Source organism: Haliotis asinina, chromosome 6 (assembly GCF_037392515.1).
Source record: "Haliotis asinina isolate JCU_RB_2024 chromosome 6, JCU_Hal_asi_v2, whole genome shotgun sequence".
In the NCBI taxonomy this organism is placed as follows: domain Eukaryota; kingdom Metazoa; phylum Mollusca; class Gastropoda; order Lepetellida; family Haliotidae; genus Haliotis; species Haliotis asinina.
In genome coordinates this window covers 43,061,048-43,085,022 of record NC_090285.1, presented here as the reverse complement: position 1 = coordinate 43,085,022, position 23,975 = coordinate 43,061,048, and the positions used below count along the sequence as shown (strand labels likewise).

Sequence of the window (23,975 nt, the reverse complement as noted above, 5' to 3'; positions counted from 1 at the left end):
CTTTATTATATTCATAACCCTCCCGGCCTTTCCCTTGCCCCTTCGTCGGGTGAATGAGATTTCCCTCAGGTTCGGAATTCCCTTATCAATTTATATGGGGTTATTTCTTATTTTCAAAATTTAATCATACATATGCGGTGACTAAGCGTTCAAACTGGGTACACGATTTAGCACTGGAAATGAGAAACGTGAATCTGTTAAGGTGGTTTATTGGATCTATATCGGGCGCCGTTATATGTTATGATATCAGTTGTTCATTTTTTATATCACAATATGAATTATGGATATCACAATCTTTGATTAAGGATATCTTTAAAATGTCAATATAATGAAATAAATGATAATATAACAAATTCCATATTTTATCATAAAATGACATCTTGTTGTCAAAAATTGAATGTTATGATATAATTTAGTCGAATTTGTTTATTTACATGCAATTATATTTTTTCATATCAATAATTCATCAGGGAATATCTAATAATCGATTTTTTTTATATCAGTTACTCGGTTTGTGATATCAACAATTATTTCATATCATGAACTTTCGACACCACAAAATGAATGAGTGATATCATAAAATAGGGAATGTATACTACAAGGGCTTTTCATCTAAGCAGGGAAACTATACGTTGTAGTTTATCCCTGATCTAAGTCCATTTACATACTTATATCAATATGCCCAATACGGTAGCGAAAGCAAGCACAAACTTTGAGAAAGTCTGGAAATCTGAAACAAGCCGCAAAAGTCGTCTCCAAGATATATATATCTCCGCAGGCCCTTTGAAAAGTATAAGTAAGTCTGGAATATAACTAGATATTCACGCATGGTCACGCTGTTTACGTGTGTGATGCCACATATAATTAATCAATTCACATCACAGGCCATATGCCAGCTGGTCTCTGTTGACATCCAAAATCTTGATACAGGCAGTAGCTGGCTAACTTCAGTTCACACTTGCAACAGTGTTCACACCCACATGCTGAAGGAAGCTGACGATGCCTGTTTGTGTGATTTGGGATCTCGTTATTATCGCTGCGATATCTCCAAGTCGAGCGTTACCATGACAACTAGTTATTTTTAGCGCGCCGCGATTGATGTAGGCCAGAGAGCTCAAACTTCCATTGCAGATATCGTAGAACATGTCAACCCAAATCTGGAATTGTGAGACATTAGGGTAAGTGTTCGTTCATCACGCTTTGTACCTGTATCCTGTATCAACTGGTAGTCAGTGTTTTGCTTACATGGAAGGCCATGGTGGCTGCAATGTGTCTCAAATCAGATATCTCTCGCAGAATGTGTTGAGTTCGGTCTATATGCTGAGTCTGCGCTTTGCATCAGGCACAATGGAGACGTGTGGATGTCGCCTTTCGCTTGTCGCCAGAGTGCACGTTGTAAGCTGCAGTTCTAACGGTGACTGCAGTAATTACAGAACGCGAACGTCTGTTAAAATGATGTAAAGATAACTGTGTTAGAAATGTTATCTAACGAATGGTGCGGGGACTGAAGGTGGGTTGAGATATAGGAGTAAATATGGAGGCGCAAATCCAAAACAGAATCTTCAAACAAATTGTGAAGAGTTGTGAGGCTTGATGGAATTTTGTATCTTGTTGTTAATCCCTATTTTGACTTGTGTGTTTGTTTGTTTTTTTATGCGGACAGTTGACCACCCTTTGCATTTTTTTCTTGCCCTTTCCGTTTTTTTATGAGGGTGCGTCCCCATTGGCGCACCTTATAGACATGGTATGGGTTTTGTCGCTTTTGTTAAACAAATATATTTACTTGTTGACATAACTGTCAAATGACGCATGATAAAGATACTCTTCTCACACAAAAAAAAAAAACAACAAAAAACAAAACACACACCTCCCTCCACCATCACCACCAAACAAACAAAAAACGTACAAAAACAATTAAAACAACATAATAATATATGGCAGTTTTATGGATAGCAAATTCTTGGGTTTATTTTCACGACGTTTCGGGGCTTATCCTAGCCCCCTCATCAGGTTGAGCTGAACTGAACAGTAAGGCTAACTGTTAATTCAGTTACAGGTAACAGTTAACCTTACTCTTCAGTCGTGAAAATAAACCCAAGAGTTGCTATCCATAAAATTGTCATGTATTACTATGCCAACTTCTAAATGCCTTTGGAGAATCATAAATTAAAACAACACCTTCACGTCTTGTCACTGTACTGACTTGCTACATTTTTGCATGATTTGTATTGTGTAGCGACGGTTCTGAGAATAAACAAGCTTGGACCAGACAATCAGGTGACTGACATCATGGGCGTTATATTTACACAGTTTGGATACAGTGACGTGCGTGTAAAAACTATGAGTGGCATGAAGTCGTCGTGCATAAAAAACTGTATGTTGACCAAACCCATGTATATATATACCAATATGAGTGGGTATTAAATCTGCATTCGTTGTGTATAGAATTGTGTCAGTTCATATTTGCAAATCATGTTTTATCATACAGGTAAATGGATCGGCTTTAACAGACAGCTAATTCATTCAACTTTACAACAGTACACACCACGAAGAACATAAGCCAGCTAACACCGGGAATGAGTGATCTTATTGTACACGTGGGCAGGACAACGTCGAAGGAAGCGGACAAAGAGTCCGTGGCGGGAAGATTTGAAATCACACATAGACAACTGACCACGGCCCAGGCTAAACTGGTTGTCGCACAGGCGGTCAGTGAAGACCCGCGAAGTCTCGTTTCCCAGGAGTTCCAGGAACACACGTCTTCTTTTGGCCCCATTCGGGACCCAGTTACCAAGATAGGGTGGACGAAGAAAGGACCAAGAGAGCGTCGGGTTTTCGAGCGGTTTATTTATTGCCTGCCAGATATCCTTTCTTTCGTCCCTTCCTTCACTTCTACCGTAGAACGAGATCTTCACCTTAAAAGAGAGTACCAGTGCATGGGATATGGTGAGTACGTGTCCATATTTTGGTTCAGACGATAGGTTTGAGCAAGTTGCCTGGCGTTCGGCATTAAAGGGTACACGGACTGGTCGGCTCGGTATAATGTGCCTGAGTGGGGTATTCATGCTCAACTACGGCACGGTGTTTCAGCGAGCTACCACTATAAAACCAGATTAAGACTGGACTAGTATACAGTCATACATACACACGTTAGACTGACAGCTGGTCTCTGAAATGAACATATTTTACTGAAAAAGGCAATAGTTAAAAAATAATAATATAATGAAATGGAGCCCTGAGACTTCCTTCATTTTCAGAAGCTAAGGAAATCTAGAGTGGCCATATTTTCTAGACTTGCGTGGATTTTCTTGGATATACTTGCTTCGGGGGCTGTATGACAGACTAATACACATGCATGATCGTTGTCACATGAGCGAACTATTCTTCAGTAAGACCTCAAATCCCTTTCGTTTCACCATCTTTGAGCAAGTGAGCGTCGTCTTAGGTTACAGTCGTCGTAACCTGGGTGAGTCAGTACCACAGCCCTGTCAAACACACACATACACATACACACACGCGCGCACACACACACCACAGGACGCCATATCCTCATGTTTCACAAAACGTTCTTGTGGAATGTTTGACTACAAGAGGATTTACTACGATTTTAAAAGACCGTTATTCAACTGTATCCAATTTTAAGGCAAAAAAAGACAAAGGATTGAGCTGGAACAGATGGCCGCATATGTTGGAGACACGGTGTCTGTTGAGAGTATCGGTCACTTTGACCACTTGCATGGTAAAACCAACTCTGGGTTACAACTTGACAGGGTTTGTTATCACCGTGGCTTGTCGGCTTGGATCAATACGAACTGAGTGCGCCCTTTCTACACTTGCCGAGAGAAAAACGAATCGTTGCTAGATCCCGTGTTTTACCGGTCAGACTCAGCCATGGTTGCTCTGAGCCAGCGAGCGCCCATCCATTTGGTTCATGGGTGCAGTGATGTTTCAAAATTAGCTTCAAATGCAAATTCCCTTACCCTGTTGTTTGTTTACAGTAGGCGATGAATATTTCTAAATATACACAGATCCGCTGACTGGGGTAATAACCATGTAATGTTCTAGCATAGAGTGTATAGAGTGTTTTCACTGGCGTAGTTTGAAGACTGCCTATGCAAAAACGCAACTCCCTCTTTGCCTTAGTTCTGTCACTAGGGCCGTAGGATTAGCTCAGTGGTTAAAGTCCGTTCGCACGTCACGCTGAAGATCCGGGTTTGATACCCTATATGGATACAATGTGTGAAGCCCATTTTTGGTGTCCTCCATTGTGATATTGCTGGAATATTGCTAAAAGCGGCGTAACACTAAACTCACTCTTTCACACACTAGGTCAAGTACTAGCGAATTCCCATCATACACCATAAACATGTAGGAATTCCTAACCCTCCACACTACTGCTCACTCTGGTCAGTATGCCCTGCCTTGTCATTTACGCGCCTTTGTTCTTTCTCTCTTTCCGAAGGGTACCCATCCCGTGACTACAACAACGGCTACCCTCGCCCCTCCTGTATCCTCATCAACCAGACGGCGGAGGAGTTTCGAGAGTTCCTGGTGAAGCTTTATCCCAACCTGGAGGGCAGGGACGTTCAAGTGTATAGGATGGACAGACAGAAGAAGCTGCTGAAGGTTGTGTCAGGAACTCCCAGAGAACTCAAAGACATGAACTACAAAGGCATCATTGTCATCATTCCTAGGAGTGTAAGTGTAGGTAGTTCAACATGAAAACATCATTACTAGCAGTTTAAAGGTAGGTAGTTCAACATGAAAACATCATTACTAGCAGTTTAAATGTAGGTAGTTCAACATGAAAACATCATTACTAGCAGTTTAAATGTAGGTAGTTCAACATGAAAACATTACTAGCAGTTTAAATGTAGGTAGTTCAACATGAAGACATCATTACTAGCAGTTTAAATGTAGGTAGTTCAACATGAAAACATCATTACTAGCAGTTTAAATGTAGGTAGTTCAACATGAAAACATCATTACTAGCAGTTTAAATGTAGGTAGTTCAACATGAAAACATCATTACTAGCAGTTTAAATGTAGGTAGTTCAACATGAAAACATCATTACTAGCAGTTTAAATGTAGGTAGTTCAACATGAAAACATCATTACTAGCAGTTTAAATGTAGGTAGTTCAACATGAAAACATCATTACTAGCAGTTTAAATGTAGGTAGTTCAACATGAAGACATCATTCCTAGGAGCGTAAGTGTAGGTAGTTCAACATGAAAACATCAATACTAGCAGTTTAAATGTAGGTAGTTCAACATGAAAACATCATTACTAGCAGTTTAAATGTAGGTAGTTCAACATGAAAACATCATTACTAGCAGTTTAAATGTAGGTAGTTCAACATGAAGACATCATTACTAGCAGTTTAAATGTAGGTAGTTCAACATGAAGACATCATTCCTAGGAGCGTAAGTGTAGGTAGTTCAACATGAAAACATCAATACTAGCAGTTTAAATGTAGGTAGTTCAACATGAAAACATCATTACTAGCAGTTTAAATGTAGGTAGTTCAACATGAAAACATCATTACTAGCAGTTTAAATGTAGGTAGTTCAACATGAAGACATCATTCCTAGGAGTGTAAGTGTAGGTAGTTCAACATGAAAACATCAATACTAGCAGTTTAAATGTAGGTAGTTCAACATGAAAACATCAATACTAGCAGTTTAAATGTAGGTAGTTCAACATGAAAACATCATTACTAGCAGTTTAAATGTAGGTAGTTCAACATGAAAACATCATTACTAGCAGTTTAAATGTAGGTAGTTCAACATGAAAACATCATTACTAGCAGTTTAAATGTAGGTAGTTCAACATGAAGACATCATTCCTAGGAGTGTAAGTGTAGGTAGTTCAACATGAAAACATCATTACTAGCAGTTTAAATGTAGGTAGTTCAACATGAAAACATTACTAGCAGTTTAAATGTAGGTAGTTCAACATGAAGACATCATTACTAGCAGTTTAAATGTAGGTAGTTCAACATGAAAACATCATTACTAGCAGTTTAAATGTAGGTAGTTCAACATGAAGACATCATTCCTAGGAGTGTAAGTGTAGGTAGTTCAACATGAAAACATCATTACTAGCAGTTTAAATGTAGGTAGTTCAACATGAAGACATCATTCCTAGGAGCGTAAGTGTAGGTAGTTCAACATGAAAACATCAATACTAGCAGTTTAAATGTAGGTAGTTCAACATGAAAACATCATTACTAGCAGTTTAAATGTAGGTAGTTCAACATGAAGACATCATTCCTAGGAGTGTAAGTGTAGGTAGTTCAACATGAAAACATCAATACTAGCAGTTTAAATGTAGGTAGTTCAACATGAAAACATCAATACTAGCAGTTTAAATGTAGGTAGTTCAACATGAAAACATCATTACTAGCAGTTTAAATGTAGGTAGTTCAACATGAAAACATCATTACTAGCAGTTTAAATGTAGGTAGTTCAACATGAAAACATCATTACTAGCAGTTTAAATGTAGGTAGTTCAACATGAAGACATCATTCCTAGGAGTGTATGTGTAGGTAGTTCAACATGAAAACATCATTACTAGCAGTTTAAATGTAGGTAGTTCAACATGAAAACATTACTAGCAGTTTAAATGTAGGTAGTTCAACATGAAGACATCATTACTAGCAGTTTAAATGTAGGTAGTTCAACATGAAAACATCATTACTAGCAGTTTAAATGTAGGTAGTTCAACATGAAGACATCATTCCTAGGAGTGTAAGTGTAGGTAGTTCAACATGAAAACATCATTACTAGCAGTTTAAATGTAGGTAGTTCAACATGAAGACATCATTCCTAGGAGTGTAAGTGTAGGTAGTTCAACATGAAAACATCATTACTAGCAGTTTAAAGGTAGGTAGTTCAACATGAAGACATCATTCCTAGGAGTGTAAGTGTAGGTAGTTCAACATGAAAACACTGATTACTAGCAGTTTAAATGTAGGTAGTTCAACATGAAGACATCATTCCTAGGAGTGTAAGTGTAGGTAGTTCAACATGAAAACATCATTACTAGCAGTTTAAATGTAGGTAGTTCAACATGAAAACATCATTACTAGCAGTTTAAATGTAGGTAGTTCAACATGAAAACATCATTACTAGCAGTTTAAATGTAGGTAGTTCAACATGAAAACATCATTACTAGCAGTTTAAATGTAGGTAGTTCAACATGAAGACATCATTCCTAGGAGCGTAAGTGTAGGTAGTTCAACATGAAAACATCAATACTAGCAGTTTAAATGTAGGTAGTTCAACATGAAAACATCATTACTAGCAGTTTAAATGTAGGTAGTTCAACATGAAAACATCATTACTAGCAGTTTAAATGTAGGTAGTTCAACATGAAGACATCATTACTAGCAGTTTAAATGTAGGTAGTTCAACACGAAGACATCACTCTCAGGAGTGTAAGTGTAGGTAGTTCAACATGAAAACATCATTACTAGCAGTTTAAATGTAGGTAGTTCAACATGAAGACATCATTCCTAGGAGTGTAAGTGTAGGTAGTTCAACATGAAAACATTACTAGCAGTTTAAATGTAGGTAGTTCAACATGAAGACATCACTCTCTCTAGGAGTGTAAGTGTAGGTAGTTCAACACGAAGACATCACTCTCAGGAGTGTAAGTGTAGGTAGTTCAACACGAAGACATCACTCTCAGGAGTGTAAGTGTAGGTAGTTCAACACGAAGACATCACTCTCAGGAGTGTAAGTGTAGGTAGTTCAACACGAAGACATCACTCTCAGGAGTGTAAGTGTAGGTAGTTCAACACGAAGACATCACTCTCAGGAGTGTAAGTGTAGGTAGTTCAACACGAAGACATCACTCTCAGGAGTGTAAGTGTAGGTAGTTCAACATGAAAACATCATTACTAGCAGTTTAAATGTAGGTAGTTCAACATGAAGACATCATTCCTAGGAGTGTAAGTGTAGGTAGTTCAACATGAAAACATTACTAGCAGTTTAAATGTAGGTAGTTCAACATGAAGACATCACTCTCTCTAGGAGTGTAAGTGTAGGTAGTTCAACACGAAGACATCACTCTCAGGAGTGTAAGTGTAGGTAGTTCAACACGAAGACATCAATCTCAGGAGTGTAAGTGTAGGTAGTTCAACACGAAGACATCACTCTCAGGAGTGTAAGTGTAGGTAGTTCAACACGAAGACATCACTCTCAGGAGTGTAAGTGTAGGTAGTTCAACACGAAGACATCACTCTCAGGAGTGTAAGTGTAGGTAGTTCAACACGAAGACATCACTCTCTCTAGGAGTGTAAGTGTAGGTAGTTCAACATGAAGACATCACTTTTAGGAGTATAAGTGTAGGTAGTTCAACACGAAGACATCACTCTCAGGAGTGTAAGTGTAGGTAGTTCAACACGAAGACATCACTTTTAGGAGTGTAAGTGTAGGTAGTTCAACATGAAGACATCACTCTCAGGAGTGTAAGTGTAGGTAGTTCAACACGAAGACATCACTCTCAGGAGTGTAAGTGTAGGTAGTTCAACACGAAGACATCACTTTTAGGAGTGTAAGTGTAGGTAGTTGAACATGACGACATCATTCCTAGCAGTTTAAATGTAGGCACTTTAACATGAAAAGTCCTTAAAGTGACACAGAGTAAACTGGTTCGGTGGGTTATGTATGACGTTATTATAATCAAAAGTAGGTACGACTTGCTTTCCTGGCAAGTTTGAACATTGTCTATCAAATGCACATGTTCAAAAACAACAATGGCTGTCAAACTAATAAACCCACCGGGCAACCTGAATATCAAAGTCTAACATATCTTATAATATCTAGATCCAGGTATGAAATGGGCAGAAGAGATTTGTCAAAACGCTTCCCTTAGAGAACGTCTTTTGTGACCGTTTGCTGCATGTTATGTAGATCCTAAGCATTTGGTGTACATAACTCATATACCATGCCGGCTACCAAAGAAAGCCGTTCACGAAACAAAAGCAATAGATCATAGATCAGTGTACAATATTCTTTACACAGGCTGACAGACAAGAGGTCCCTGTAACTGGCACGAGCAGCACGATGGATAGCTCTGGTCCACATGTTGACAGCGTGGTGTCAGTCAAGCATTTGAATTACAGAACCCTGCCCCAACTTCCCCCGGCCCAGGACCCGACGTCACCAGTCGCACAGACCCTCTGTCGGGTGGTGAGTGGCAGATAGATTGACTCTGATCATTATTCTTGGTGTACAAATACTTTGTTTTTCTCCTTTGTGGCTAGTGTATGTTTTTATGCATGTGCGTGTGCATGATTTAAAGCCGCAATCGGCAATATTCCATCCATATGACGGCGGTCTAAATATTCGTGACAATACTATCCAGTGATTGAGATCATGAGCACCGATCTACGTAGGTTGGATACAATGACGTGTATCAATCGAATCAGCCGACCCTAACCGTCAAATTCCTTTGGCAAGCCTCGGACCACTCTGTTTCTGACGCCGTCGACGGAGAGCAGATGCCAAGCGTGTTCTCTCCTAAATATCAATCATTATGTTAAATTTCTGTTGTATAGAAACAAGAACCCATGGAGTCATCCGAGCCTTCAGCATCCGAAGATGGAACCTCAGACTCTCCTGGTAACAGCTTGAACGAAACCACGTTTGTTTCCGTGTAGAAGTAGCATGCGAGATACTTAGCAGGCAATATACAACTCAAACATCTTAAAGATCGTGCTGTTGTTTTCTGTTACTATGGTTAATCTGTCATATCTTGAATGGCTGTCTAACCATTTTGAAATAGTATGTGTACGCATGAGACTAGCACTGAGACTCGCGATCGTGTGCTAATATATGAGCCCCATTATCTATTATCAGCCAGGAAAGTTCACTTTCATACAATACAATCATCCTCGTCAAAGTGGAGCAGTATTGTCTTTGATATTCCTTTCTCATAATATAATTATGAAATTATATAAATTTATTAACTGTTCCTCCTCTTCACGTTGTTTAGAATATGTATGGCTGTCTTGTTTCGCACTGTGGCTGACTGTACATTTATTTGTACCCAAGGTGATGTCTGCAAGATACAGTCCCTGTCTCTACTGGAGAGGCTGAACCTCGGGACAGCTCGCACCATGATGATCTCGCGAGACTCGGTCGTTGATGACGTCATCAAATTCTACAAGGACGACCCATCCGTCGTGGGCTGTGATCTACTGGTGTTAGTTCAGAATAGAAGAAATGGCGACATCGAAGAAATGTGCACAAGCAGAATATTCACTGAGTTTTGGAGAAAGGCATACAAGTGTTGGTTTGTTGGGAATGAGGAAACTGTGCCTAAAATGTCGCCGTTGGTGAGTCGAGAATTGTTTGTTGCCCTAGGGAGAGTACTTGCACATGGTTTGATACTTGCAAGCTACTGGCCGTTGAAGTTGTCCAGGGCTTGTGCACATGTGATAATTACAGATCGGGAAGCTTCAGATATGCTAGTGATGGATTCATTCAGACGCATACTATCGGAAAGCGAGAGAGCTGTCATAAAGGACCTGGAGGGCCAGGTTGAGAGATGTGATGGGTACGACTCGCCAGCAGCTATGGCGCAGGCTGCAATTGCCTTAGCACCTTACGGATGCACCCAGCTCCCTTCCGCAGACTGTCTTGGAACATTCCTTACTGAAATGGCTATCCAGTTTTGTTACTGTCGACCACATTGGCCACTCACACAAATGAGCGGATCTTTCAAGAATTCCTCAAACTCTACTTTCATTGCAGTCACTGAATCCGATATTACTGATTTTTACAATGTTCTACAACCGACAGCTACATCGGTAATAAAGAAATTATCCTACTCCTACTCGGACAATGCCAGAGACAAAAGCTTTGAGAAATCTGTGAGCTCCTTTTTGGAAAAGGTTCTACTGAAGCTTGGCCAAGACCAACTGAGGCGTCTTTTATTGTTGTGGTCAAATGCTGACTGCCTGAACATGAAGGTTCTCCACGTGACATTCTCGGAGTCAGATCAAGTATCACCACCTGTGTTTGATGGGTTTGCTAACGAGATGTGCCTCAGCCGGTACTTCCCCTCAACCGAGGTGTTGCAGGAGCACCTAGAGACCAGCTTAGAGGAAAGTGTTGCTTTCAGGTTGTGATGCGAAGTTCAACACCACAAAGAATAATGATAACAAACATATCATGCAGATGCTGGTTTTGGAAGAGGCACTTCTGTTGCCAATCTTTGAGACTGTGCTATGTTAAGGATGTATCATCCAATGTCGGACTCCGTTTCGAACTTTGATCACGCATGAATGAAACAGGAATTTCACTGAAGCTGTTTTTAAACATTACAGTAGATGCTACTCCCTAACCACAACCCGGTAATCTGATAGAGAGATGGTAACCTGATGAACAATATCCAAGAATACCTATCACTTCGCAGACATACAGTGAAGGTACTCTGATATTTTAAAATTGAATTCAAGTCATACTGTGACACATATGTGTTGTGTTGCCATGGAATAAAGAGATTAGGTCTCGTCATGGAGTTCTACCATGCTTTGTCATATACAAGTGTTATCAACATGGTTCAGTAAAAAAATTCAGAGAACCTATCTGATGTGTTAGACGACTTTAACGCGCGTCTGTCTGAACAATCAGACAACATCCGGGTTAGTAGTAGTTTTCAATAATTCCATGCATGTCACCAGTGACAGTGTATGTGGATAGTTTGGTCAGGCTCGCTGTTTTGGTTAACACGCCATCGTATCCCACATTGCGTAGACTGATGCTCATGCTGTTGATCATTGATGGGCATACTTCGTATCACTGGATTGCCTCATCCAGACTCGATTATTTACAAACCGCCGCCATATAGCTGGAGCCTTGTTGATTTCGGCGGTACACAACCAACCAAGCAACCCATGGGCAGGACAGATACCAGTGATTGTAGGACCAGAGTCTAGTTCGTCCTGATTATATTGTAGGTGTTCCAACACAATCCCCTGCTGGTGTGTTTTCCCATGGTACTACGCGTCTGAGACCTGCACCACTACATGCTTTGATCCCACCGTAAGCTGACACGCCATTACGTGAATTTAAAAACGTGTTGCTTGCGGCATCGTTTGATGTGTAACCCTTCCACCAAACAGTTAATGCAGCGATTCTTGTAACTTTTGTAATTTCTATACGGATGCACTAAACAACACCCGTGGCGTAATTACATCCTTATAGCAATCCCAACGACGTCATTATACTTACTGAGGCACACTCAAGATAGCTGCACGCCCTTTAAACCACATGTACAACAATTGTATATCAATAAAACTACACCCACTATCTTCTAACATCCATAGCACGCTGCACGCCCTTTAAGTCACATGTACAACAATTGTATATCAATAAAACTACACCCACTATCTTGTAACATCCATAGCACGCTGCACGCCCTTTAAGTCACATGTACAACAATTGTACATCAATAAAACTACATCCACTATCTTGTAACATCCATAGCACGCTGCACGCCCTTTAAGTCACATGTACAACAATTGTATATCAATAAAACTACACCCACTGTCTTGTAACATCCATAGCACGCTGCACGCCCTTTAAGTCACATGTACAACAATTGTATATCAATAAAACTACACCCACTATCTTGTAACATCCATAGCACGCTGCACGCCCTTTAAGTCACATGTACAACAATTGTATATCAATAAAACTACACCCACTATCTTGTAACATCCATAGCACGCTGCACGCCCTTTAAGTCACATGTACAACAATTGTATATCAATAAAACTACACCCACTATCTTCTAACATCCATAGCACGCTGCACGCCCTTTAAGTCACATGTACAACAATTGTACATCAATAAAACTACATCCACTATCTTGTAACATCCATAGCACGCTGCACGCCCTTTAAGTCACATGTACAACAATTGTATATCAATAAAACTACACCCACTATCTTGTAACATCCATAGCACGCTGCACGCCCTTTAAGTCACATGTACAACAATTGCACATCAATAAAACTACACCCACTATCTTGTAACATCCATAGCACGCTGCACGCCCTTTAAGTCACATGTACAACAGTTGTATATCAATAAAACTACACCCACTATCTTGTAACATCCATAGTGCCACACAAGTGTGCGAAATAGCCACTGGCTCGCTAGCCCGAGGCAAGTAAAACTTCAAAAGGCCAGTAAATCTCCACAATCAATGACCCGACTGGTTAATGAATTTTTATTGGGTGAAGTATATCACTAAATGCAATACATTTGCCACTATAGACCTTAATTTATAATGTTGAGTATTTACTCTAGACAGGAGAAACGCCAAATATGAACCTATGTCGAGTAATTTTAGTAGTGTTCCCTCTATTTATACCCGCTATAAATTCATTAACTGACCATCAAGTGAATGATGGCAAATAACACGTGTAGGTTTATACCATCAAACGCGAGTTACAGCAAGGAAGATGTAATCTCTGTGTCGCATGCAGCCTGAAAACACTTTGGGGCCGAAACCGGTTTGAGGGTACCAACGGAACTTGGTTGTTACATAAGAAATGCACATAGGTATTTGTTGTGTACTGGGATAAATGGGTATAATCAGGGTTTTTTTACGTATGAAAATGTTCAGATTTCTCTACCAATGGCAAAGTCGTTCTTAGTTTACGAATTCAGATAAATCAACTGTGCGTTTTTTTATTATCATAGATAATAAACCAGGGTCATAGCTACCAAAATGTACGTATGATGTTTGCTGTGTCAGCTGGGCCAACCCTCAACACTATCTAAATATAAAGCTTTGCAATCCTTCGGACTTATATGAAACAAATGGTTTGCTACGTGTATTTAGACATCATATTTTTTCATGACATAATTAAATATCGAGGTACAAAACACAGATATAGGATCAAATTGGATCAGTCACTATACCATCTAGGCATCAGAAAAAATACACTGCTGGGATATTTTGTTACAATCACATAAGGAATACCATGGATATTTTTAAATAACGGCATGTGATGGGCATCCGGCCTCCTCACTTTTTAGGGTGAAGAAATTCTGTTAATGTGGACAGGTGTCCTCCCATACTGTCTAAAAGTTTTAGATAAGGTACAGGTAAGTAATTAGGTGGTATGGGATTTTCACTGTTGATTGATTAACAGATTAACAGATATTAGGCAGTATGGGAATGGAAGAGTCCAATTTGAGACATGAGAGGGGTGTATCACATGTCAAATAATAAATAACAAGACAAATTAAATATACATCAACAATTTTAATAATAAATTATCTGTAATAATCTGTCAACAGTTTCATAGTTCAGATACATTTCCATATTTCAAGCAACACAAGAAGATATCAGTTTTCACACTCAGAAACAAGATCACTTCAGGTCACCTAGAAGGTGAGCCACATTGTCCACAAATTCCATTACACCCAATTCTTGGCTGATCAGCTGGTCCTTCGCCCTTCGGATCTTGTTGTCTACAGCCACATACTTCTTCTTCCTGCTGGGTTCACGCTGATGACCTTGTTGTTGTGCAAGTCGAACCCCAGTCTTGGATTGCTCGCGCTTGATCATGGCTACAAAGTCAAAGATGTTCGGGTGGCAAGATGTCAGAGAGTTCAACTTGAAATGCCAGCCTTCGAGATGGTTGTGGTCCATTCGTCTTGCAGCTGGATGGCAGATCTCGTCTTTGGAAGACCAGGGATCTTCTTCAGACGCTGGCGGTACATCGCTGACCTCACTGCATCGAAGGTAGGGAAGTACTGGAGGTGCTCGTCTGCTACTGCATTCTTCCTCAGAGTAGATAGCTCGTTGTCGTAGATCTAAGGGATAGGTGTTGTTTCGCTTGATGCACGCTCCATAAGTCTGTACTTGAAGACTTCAACGTCGTACGTGTAGGGGCTAGGAGGGTGGCTGTGGTCTGGTCCGATCTTCACTAGTCGATCATCTACGGTCTGTATGGTTCCCTTGCATCCTGGCTCGCAGCAACGCCAGTATGTTGTGTCAGGCTTGCATGGTTCTGTTGATCTTGAATCTGTATCCGCCGTGGTATAATAATAATAAGGAGGCTTATCTTTTGCGTGATTGATGACTTATGTTCACATGTAACATGAATTTGTAACTGTTCATGCTATTGTTTGTTCTCTTTGTTCAGTAGTTCACAATGCTGTAATGGAGTCACGGTCCATAGTGGGAAGCATTATAAGGAGGGGTCCATAGTGGGAGCTCAGAGCAGAATCAATTAAAAAAGTGTGAAAACATGCGGGCCATAGTGAGACGGTCCATACTCGGTAAGCAGTCATACAGTATAATATTTATTGGATGACTTCCCGTCGTAATCTGCGGGCCATATTCAGATTGTTTGATTTAGATTTAGACGAGGGTTGTCTTTTTAGTACACTCATATTTTAGTCTTTCAAAAACATTGTGTCCAGATATTCAAGCTGCCAACGTTTACAATATACTGAGAGCCGACACCCGTGTGACTATTCGGTATTTAGTTAGACCCTTGTCATCAGGGATAAATCAGTTGAAACATTAGAATAAGTTATGTCCTTATGATTACGTCATGTGAAAGGAGGTGGGTACTGGGTACCGTCTCCAAAACAAGCTCATTCAGTAAACGTGGGATTGGAGTGGGAGTCACTTTAAAAGGGATACTTGTAGTTTCCGAGTAGTTGTTTTTGTGCACTTTAATATCTGATCCTAGTAAACTTCTACCTATCTCAAAGATACAAAATGTTTCTTGCATTTCCTAAAGTTTGAAATGCATTTATTGTTTGTGTACGTGAGGCGGTATAAATAAATATTACATAAAACAGCTGCACCTGTGTGATCTGGTAATTGAGGGCGACTCGTATTCATGAAACTTACGGTAATTAAATTTATGAATATCTGGGTCCGGTTGTACAAAGCGATCTTAGCGCCAAGTGTTCTAGGGACGTGGATCATGGTGAATTTGTCGTTGCATATCAACGCATTCACTTAGAAGATGAAGATGCAGATTTGGATCGGAAATCTATGATGAAAACACTGTAGGGCCGTCTGAAGCTCGACAAAGCCACAACAGTATCAACACCGTTCACAGTGGGCAGTAAAGAAACGGGGCTACCGGGTTCATCTAGTCATTTTAGAAGAAGCATAACAGTGATTAAATATTTTAGTTGCAGAACATTTGGAATGTCATTTTCACACCATTTGTTGAATTAAATCAAGGTATAAACTTAGTAAACTAAGCAGAATCCAACACTTGGTTATGCAGAGGATGCAAGTCACTGTGCAGTATGGTGCTCCCGGTCTTACGGTACCTCCCGCATCTCGCCTCGGGCCATACATCATTGTGTTATATCCTTTACGTCACAACCTTATCTTGCGAGGTGTTCCTGATATCCCCCAGGTCAGAGTGCCTCCAAGCGTCGCAATCTATATCTATATTGTTAGATTGTACAGGGTATCTTGACGCTAATCGAAATGTCTTAAAGAAATGTAAAGAATCATATTTGGTAAATCCACCAAATATATGTTAGTTTGCTTTTGGTTATTGTTAAACAGCACAAAGATCAGCGGTCTTGGCCTCCTAATTCTGTTAGTGGTCTCGTACAATTAGTCTGTCTCACAGTCCCTGAACCACATTATTTTACTTAAAGCCAAACCTTCTCTGCAGTGCCAACGCCTTACATGAAGCGAGTCTAGATTTCCTCGGGTGCAGAATCTCTGGTTTCCCTTGAGTTCCTTTTCCGTGAAAATTAGTTTGTTTGTTACTATCAAAATTGTATATATTCAGAGACAAACATTAGTCTGTCGTTCAACAGACAGGGCGTAATACTAACACGTTCAACAATGTCGGAATGACTTAAACAGTCTGGATGCGTGAGCAAGTGTTTATGAATCTCTATGAAATAGTGATAATATAAAGTGTTCCCGAAAACGTGGGCGTATCCTGTTCCATCGGTGTCACCCGTCACGAACTTATGGACAGGCAAGCCAGCTGTCCATCTGAAAAGAAAAGGAACAGTGGTAGTTGCCAAAATAGTTAAATTGTCGCATAAAATTTCTGTGTCATGCTATCAACTTGCTTTTCCTAGACACATTTTTAGACTTTTGTGACGTCATCATATCGTCAACATTCACGGACTTCAAATTAATAGTGCAAATCATCACCTCGACACGTGCCTTGAAATGCAAGAATATAGAATCAACACCAAGATTGTGATAAAAGACAAAATTGTAATACAGGACAAATTTTCTGGATAGCAACTTCTTGAGTTCATTTTCACGACGTTTCGGGGCTTATCCTAGCCCCCTCTTCAAGTTGAGCTGAACTGAACTGAACAGTAAGGCTGAACTGTTAACTCTCAAGCATTTGTAAGTCTTACTGTTCAGTTCAGCTCAACCTGGTAAGTACATACTGCCACAGATCTAGAGCCTCGTGACAAAGTGAAATTCCAGACGTATAGATATTGCTTTATCAGATGGTCCCAGTCATAGGTGGGAGATAATGTTCCAACCACAGGCAAACTGTAGCGCAAATGGGTTGCGCAGCATAGAGAAAATTACCAGTCTTCTTTAATGTTTCGCGCGGATATAAGAAGACTTTTCGTATTCTCTATGCTTTACCTGTGTACCAACACACGGAAGACGCCTGCGGTGCACCCAGTAAGATCAATAGGTCTTTTTCCTCCCAGAGGGGTATGTCTCTGTGATACGGCAACAATACATGTTTATGACCGTCCTGCTTGATTTCATGTACTTGGCGGTCCTCGTTGAGGAGAGAACAACTCACCTTAATTACAGTTAGAGCACTAGGGCAGGACGCAGGTACCCACGAACACCCGGTGTCATCGCTAAGTTTCAGTGATCCATTCATATACTTTTCACTGCTGTTTTGCCAACGGGTTCTGTTTCAGTAAACAGTCACCAGCTGAAGATACCCATGAAGTTCTTATTTTAATATCTGCGTATTACATTATGAAGAACTCATATATGTTTATAAGGACATTACTGAAATTATTTCGACAAATTACTGCTATAACATATATCATATTTGGAATAACACTGTAAATGTTATTATTTTGTCTCTACCTATTTTGTTTAGCGGTATGATTATGGGGAGCTGAAAGGTTCTACATACCCAACTGTCCCTCAAAGTGCAAACTGTCATTGTATTGTGACACAGAGAAACGCTGCCAGAATAAACACACAGAGTCTCAGAAAAAAGGAAGAATCGTGTCTTGAAATAGCAGAATCTACAAACACTTTCCTAGTAAAGTACAAATTCTAGTACGTTTTTGGTTGAGCCGCATCAGGGATTCGAACACGCACCCTCAGTCAGACACCTAATCGCCAGCACACAGTCAGCCTCCTACCAAGCCCGCTCAGCTACCGCGACTTCCACTGAAATGTCGGACAACTGGACGTCTAGACTGAGTACTTTGTGTACCCCTCTGATAGGTGTAAATGGTCACGGGTCCTGTCCCACGACCGAAAGCTATAATTACAAAATGCCAGTTAGAAAGTGGTCAAATGCAACATGTCATATTTGGGATAACAGTCATGTAACAGTCATGTACAATAGTGTTTTGGTGTACCGGTAACATTCCCATTTATTTTGAAAATGTGAAGTTAGTAATGAGGAATTACATAAAGGAACTGATAATTGTTCTTTTCATACTTTAGAACACGATCACGAAAATTACGTAATAATATGCCCCTGACCTCATTCCGTTAGGGGAGACACATACAGAAAAGATGTGTCAACATGAGCAAACGTATCACAATATGCAATTAATAAGTAGGACTAACTTCAATAGCTGCTTGTATCTTTCTCAATTGTCATTACACTGGCTACATATTCTAAACAGGTTAGTAGTTATGGCAATGTACCTGCAGGTATTCTGCTGCAATGAAAGAACAAGATGAAAGTGAAGATATATAAGGCTGTCAGTGATTGGGAGGAATCAATCAAATACAAGTATCAGTTTTTGATCAGATCAATACCCCGGGCCCTACTACGTTTTAGAGATGTAATCGCGTGTTTAATAGAAACTTTTGTGTGACAGGTATCACGTACTTTATCGCCATACACAGTCATTATGTAACGATATTCTTGAGGCCAGAAGCCCTGCCCCCTGGCTACAAGCCGCTTGTGACGCTAAGGGGATCGTGACTCCAACACTCGGAACATACACCTACAACAGTAGCGGAGCTGCCATCGCTTTGTGGAACAGAGGCGAACTTGGGCAGTCAAGTGTTGAGTTCGGGTTTCTGCAAGTGGAAAGTCTATGCAAAAAAACAACAAAACAAAAACAAACCGAAAAAAAGAAAAACGCTTCCCTCAAGAAAAAAAATCCTGTCGGGGAAGTAAAAACACACACCAGGCAAACCACGATATATGATGATGATGATGATGATGATGATGATGATGATATATGGAATATTTAATCAACAATTGTTTATCACGAGTCTTATCAAGTTATAGTTTCCAACGTTGCTATGCATTTTTTAACAATAAATTTTATTTCAGGAAATAATTGGGAGGAATAGCTCATCCGCGCATCGATTTAGGCTTTGAAAGTTTCGTCTGAAAATTATTTTGACTTGTAACAGTACACACCCTTGCCCAAATAAGATGGGAGTTAACTGGCATACTGCCTAACAAACTCTTCGATGGAAGGAATCGTAGTAGTCTCACTGTGGATCCCTAAAGGTAGTTTCTGACATGAAAATATTTTATAGAAAAAAAGTTAAATTAATTTGATAACATAAAGACTTTCTGCCTTTTCAGAAACTGGAAATGAATTTACTCCAAATTGGTCAAATGTTATAGATGTCTGTGGAGGTCTGACACTAAAAACTGCCGATGGTTATTCAAAGCTTCTTTAAAACTAACTCACTCACAGTATATAATTAAGAAAGTAGCTTTCCCGGCCCATAACCATATCACAACTAGCTCCTGGCTAACAACGTCACACGGGATGACGTCACAGGGATGTTATAACCCGGCCGAGTCAACAGGCGTTATATCGCTGTTTGGTCACCAGACAGCCATGTGGTTCATTCGGAGTCAGCGGTGGAGTCTCTGTGGTCTGTTTGGATGTTTTGCTTTGCCAACAATGTGGATTCTTCATGGAATTTGTAAGTATGATTTTCTTTATAAAACTTTTAAATGATTAGAATATCTACAATTACACTGATTTATAGGGATTTCAACAACGATTTTGGTAAGGTGTTTCACAACTTTTTTTTAAAACCTTCTGGCATTTGATAATTACCGTGCATTTATTCAAACATTTTTATTATGCAATGTAATGGTAGATATAATTAGGTTTTTTTCGAAACGTAAATCACGCGTTTTAGTAAAAGAAATATGATTTGAATAGAAACGAAACGACATCTCTCAGATGATTTTCTTCTGTGTTTGATATTCAAAATGAAATTCTACCATTACTTCAATAAATACTGGTTTGTGGTTGGTTAACTAAAGTCATTCGGGGGTATATACTAACGTTATATACCTCTGATTTTCTATGCAATTTTAATGAAATCTTAATAATAGAGAATAGAGTTGGAAAATTAAACGTATTGAACGAAATTATAACAGCTCTGACTGTTTTCATTTAAAACCTCACACTGTAACTACTTGTTAGATTTTAAATCAAATTTACAGCTATTGTAATTTTGTTATATGCCTTGATTTTCCAACACAGTGTGATTATCTTGAAATTGCTTGTGTTACCCATATTATTTAGAAAACTAGACTGTCAGCACTCATGACTACTTTTACACGTTTGTTTTTGTCTGCAGATATCATTTGATTCAATATGTGTGAATTTCAAACAAATGCGCATAACTACTGATGGTTACTTACGACATGTATTTTGAAAAACTTTGCAAAAAAAGTTTTTATGCACAAGTTTACAACATAACCAACACTCAGTCATTAGCCCTCCCGCCTTAAAAATAGTTTACTTTTTATTCATTTATTTTAGATGCAGTTATAACTTCATTAAAATATGTTTTTATACAAGTGTGTACTTTATATATTATCGAAAACGTGTATCCAAATAGTCTACTCAAGTGACAGCGTTTCCACCCGGTCCATCGGTCTACCCACTCACTGGTAAGGGGTGGGGTTCTTACCCATTTTGTTCTTGGGAGGGGTGTACGTGTTGAGGGGATGGGGTGTAACAAAATCATCATCACTGTTCCCAAGCCATAAATTAGAAACGGTCCCTAGCATTATTTTGTTGGGGTTTTTTTTCATTTTGAAAGGGTATGTTCTTACGTTGTGGAGAAACAATGATAAAGGCGGGCTTGGCCCAGCAATCTACACAACAAGCTAGATTCTGACTCGGATAACCCACAGGGTATAAACGCAGTAGCAGTAGCTCCTGTTTCAACATTGTCTGCTGAAGGGGACGGGTTTGATTAGGTGAAATTGACGCGTCCAGTCGTATTCTGTGACAGAAATGCATGTCGTTTCAGATATTGCGGACAACAAACCCGTAGCTGTGCCGGTACATCAGAAACTGCAGTTGACCCTTAACCTTTCCAGGGATGTCAAAAGGAGAGACGTCATAGTGAAACATTATATTCAGAATCTTCAAACCCAGCTTGAAGACAAGATAAATAAACGAGTACTTGTCATAAGAAATCAGGTGAGTTGATATTCAATATACTCTAGGACAACTGCCAAGAACATGTGGAAATATCCAGTATCTTGATAAACTACCTAATGAATACTTAAAGATAAGTTACAACACACTTAATTCGTAGTTTCAGTGGCATTATTGACCAAAGCAGTTACATATGTTGGCATTTACTGACATTTTGAAAAAGCAGAATTTCTTAGCGAATAGCGAACAAAGATTCTGAAATAAGCAGCTGAATTTGATCGTTCCTTTCGCTGTATGCCTGTATCTGCCTCACCGTTTCAGTCATTACCATGCTGAATGTCTTTTCCCATTTTCTTTAAAGGATGAACATGAGAAGATCTTAAGAAAAAGGAGAGAACATTTGACGCAGTATTGTGAGAAGCAGCCAGATGCCCAGATGCCGCTCAATGCAAAGATAGTTCGAAAGCACCACTGGTTTCTGGACACGCCTCGCGTGATGTATTGTCCTGTTGCAAAATCAGGTTCAACATTCTGGAGGAGAGCTTTTGAAGTGATCAGGCGGAAAGACCCAAAGGTTGTCTCCCCTTTCCAGTTGTCCTACATGGATTTCAAAGCATACAAAGCAAGGATTCCACTCAACATGACGGAACCGGCTCATGCGACAGACATGTCTGAACTCCTAGAAACCACCTTTAAATTCATCTTTGCTCGGGACCCATACAAGAGGGTATTTTCAACATACATCGATAAGGTTATGTCACCAAACAGGTACATGTGGGGTCTTGGTAGGAAAGCGATTAAAATGTTCAGATCATCCTATAAAAATGGTACAGAGATTTGTGGATCTGATGTGACTTTTGATGAGTACATCAAATATATAAATACTCTCAACTCTAAAAGTTATGACGTGCATCTTCGACCGGTTGCATATGTCTGTGACCCTTGCGCAGTGGACTATGACGTCATTGGTAAACTTGACACCTTCCAAGATGATACCGAATACATATTGAAAAGAACCGGTTCTTATGACAAGGATATCAAATTCAAAGATATGAGCACTGAGTATAAGGTAGATTACATAGTAGACTCTGTCGTGCGGACATTTGCTTTAAAGAATGGGTGGAGTCGGTGCATTAGTGTCCATGCTGGCTATCAGAGACTATGGCGCCAGTTACAAATACAGGGGAAAATAGAAAAAATAGACGTGTACCCACTCACCCCCGAGCAGAGTAATAACATCACCGTCACCGAATATCTCAATATGGCGCTGGATGCATTCAAGAGGTCCGGACCGGCGGCAAAAAGTAACAAGCGAGAGGCGTTGTTGCAAGCCTATTCGATGGTGACACTTAAAGACATGGAGAACCTTCGCGAGAAGTATATTGCTGATTTCGAAATGTTTGACTTTGATCAGCGACCCGAGGAATTATTTAGGGCACATAAAAATGCCAAGTTTGAATTCGACTACTTCAACGTCATGAGGTTGAAATGACGTTTCCACGAACTATAAGAACAATGGGAATCTCATAGTGTCAAATACGGGAAGGATACAGTGTAATGTAGACTAACAGCTAGTCTCTGAAATGAACATATTTTACTGAAAAAATGTTCATAGTGAAAAAAAATAATATAATGAAATGGGGCCCTGAGACTTCCTTCATTTTCAGAAGCTAAGGAAATCTAGACTTGCCACATTTCTAGACTTGTGTGGGCTTTCTTGGATATATTTACTTCAGAGTCTGTACGACAGACTAAGTGTAATGCGAAGTCTGTATTCCTACCTTGCACCTTAAGCTGTTAATTGTTTTTGCAATACTGATTTCGTTTCCACTTTGAGCATTACTCGGTCAGTGAATTCAACTTCGCCGCTAATCCATCAGGACGTTGAGAAAATATAACTGTATCATCAGCATAAGGTAAAAAAAATATATTTTAATGATTGGCGTGTCTTCATTCCCTCACTCCATTTCTAATCCTTTACATCCAGTATATTATATGCTCATGATATTCACTATGCAAACGTTTTGCATTGTTTTTATATGTATATTTTAAGTATTTATATGTGTACGCATTTGTATCTGTTAATGATCTTTGTTTATTACGATGCTGTGCATTTAATGAGACGTTAATAAAATATCTGAATGTTTCAAGTATCTTCCAGTCAGACAAGTAATTGAGCGTGACCATCTGATACCCTTCAGTCGGCTCACATACGGTAGAGTCGGTAGTAGAAAGGGACCATACACAAACGCAGAAAGACTCGAGCGTACAGACAAAATCACAGTTTCAACGGTTTTCACTCACTTGGTGTTACACGACATGACACCTCATAA

The 23,975-nt window shown here is 39.6% G+C and overlaps 2 protein-coding genes across 3 annotated transcripts; both read left to right on the top strand.

Moving 5' to 3' along the window:
* Positions 1-934: 934 nt before the first annotated feature.
* On the top strand, positions 935-11,601 carry LOC137287427 (uncharacterized). Of its 2 annotated transcripts, none has more exons than XM_067819697.1 (6): positions 935-1,178; positions 2,489-2,946; positions 4,463-4,704; positions 9,034-9,201; positions 9,570-9,633; positions 10,066-11,528. In XM_067819697.1, exons 2-6 carry the CDS (start codon positions 2,577-2,579, stop codon positions 11,142-11,144), a joined length of 1,923 nt encoding a protein of 640 aa, XP_067675798.1. In that variant the 5' UTR covers positions 935-1,178; positions 2,489-2,576; the 3' UTR covers positions 11,145-11,528. The 2 variants fall into 2 exon arrangements, with proteins under 2 accessions (XP_067675798.1, XP_067675799.1); XM_067819698.1 differs by having other exon boundaries at positions 1,092-1,178; positions 4,463-4,698; positions 10,066-11,601.
* An 8,400-nt stretch (positions 11,602-20,001) lies between these two features.
* LOC137287891 (uncharacterized) lies at positions 20,002-23,134 on the top strand. Its single transcript, XM_067820269.1, has 3 exons — positions 20,002-20,161; positions 21,512-21,684; positions 22,004-23,134. Exons 1-3 carry the CDS (start codon positions 20,002-20,004, stop codon positions 23,132-23,134), a joined length of 1,464 nt encoding a protein of 487 aa, XP_067676370.1.
* The last annotated feature ends 841 nt before the right edge of the window (positions 23,135-23,975 follow it).

Coding starts and splice junctions, on each gene's coding strand:
- LOC137287891 (XM_067820269.1), top strand. CDS start 20,002: ATGACGTCACAGGGATGTTATAACCCGGCCGAGTCAACAGGCGTTATA. Junction 20,162..21,511: donor GTGGATTCTTCATGGAATTT/GTAAGTATGATT, acceptor ATGTCGTTTCAG/ATATTGCGGACAACAAACCC. Junction 21,685..22,003: donor TACTTGTCATAAGAAATCAG/GTGAGTTGATAT, acceptor TTTTCTTTAAAG/GATGAACATGAGAAGATCTT.
- LOC137287427 (XM_067819697.1), top strand. CDS start 2,577: ATGAGTGATCTTATTGTACACGTGGGCAGGACAACGTCGAAGGAAGCG. Junction 9,202..9,569: donor CACAGACCCTCTGTCGGGTG/GTGAGTGGCAGA, acceptor TCTGTTGTATAG/AAACAAGAACCCATGGAGTC. Junction 9,634..10,065: donor TGGAACCTCAGACTCTCCTG/GTAACAGCTTGA, acceptor TTTGTACCCAAG/GTGATGTCTGCAAGATACAG.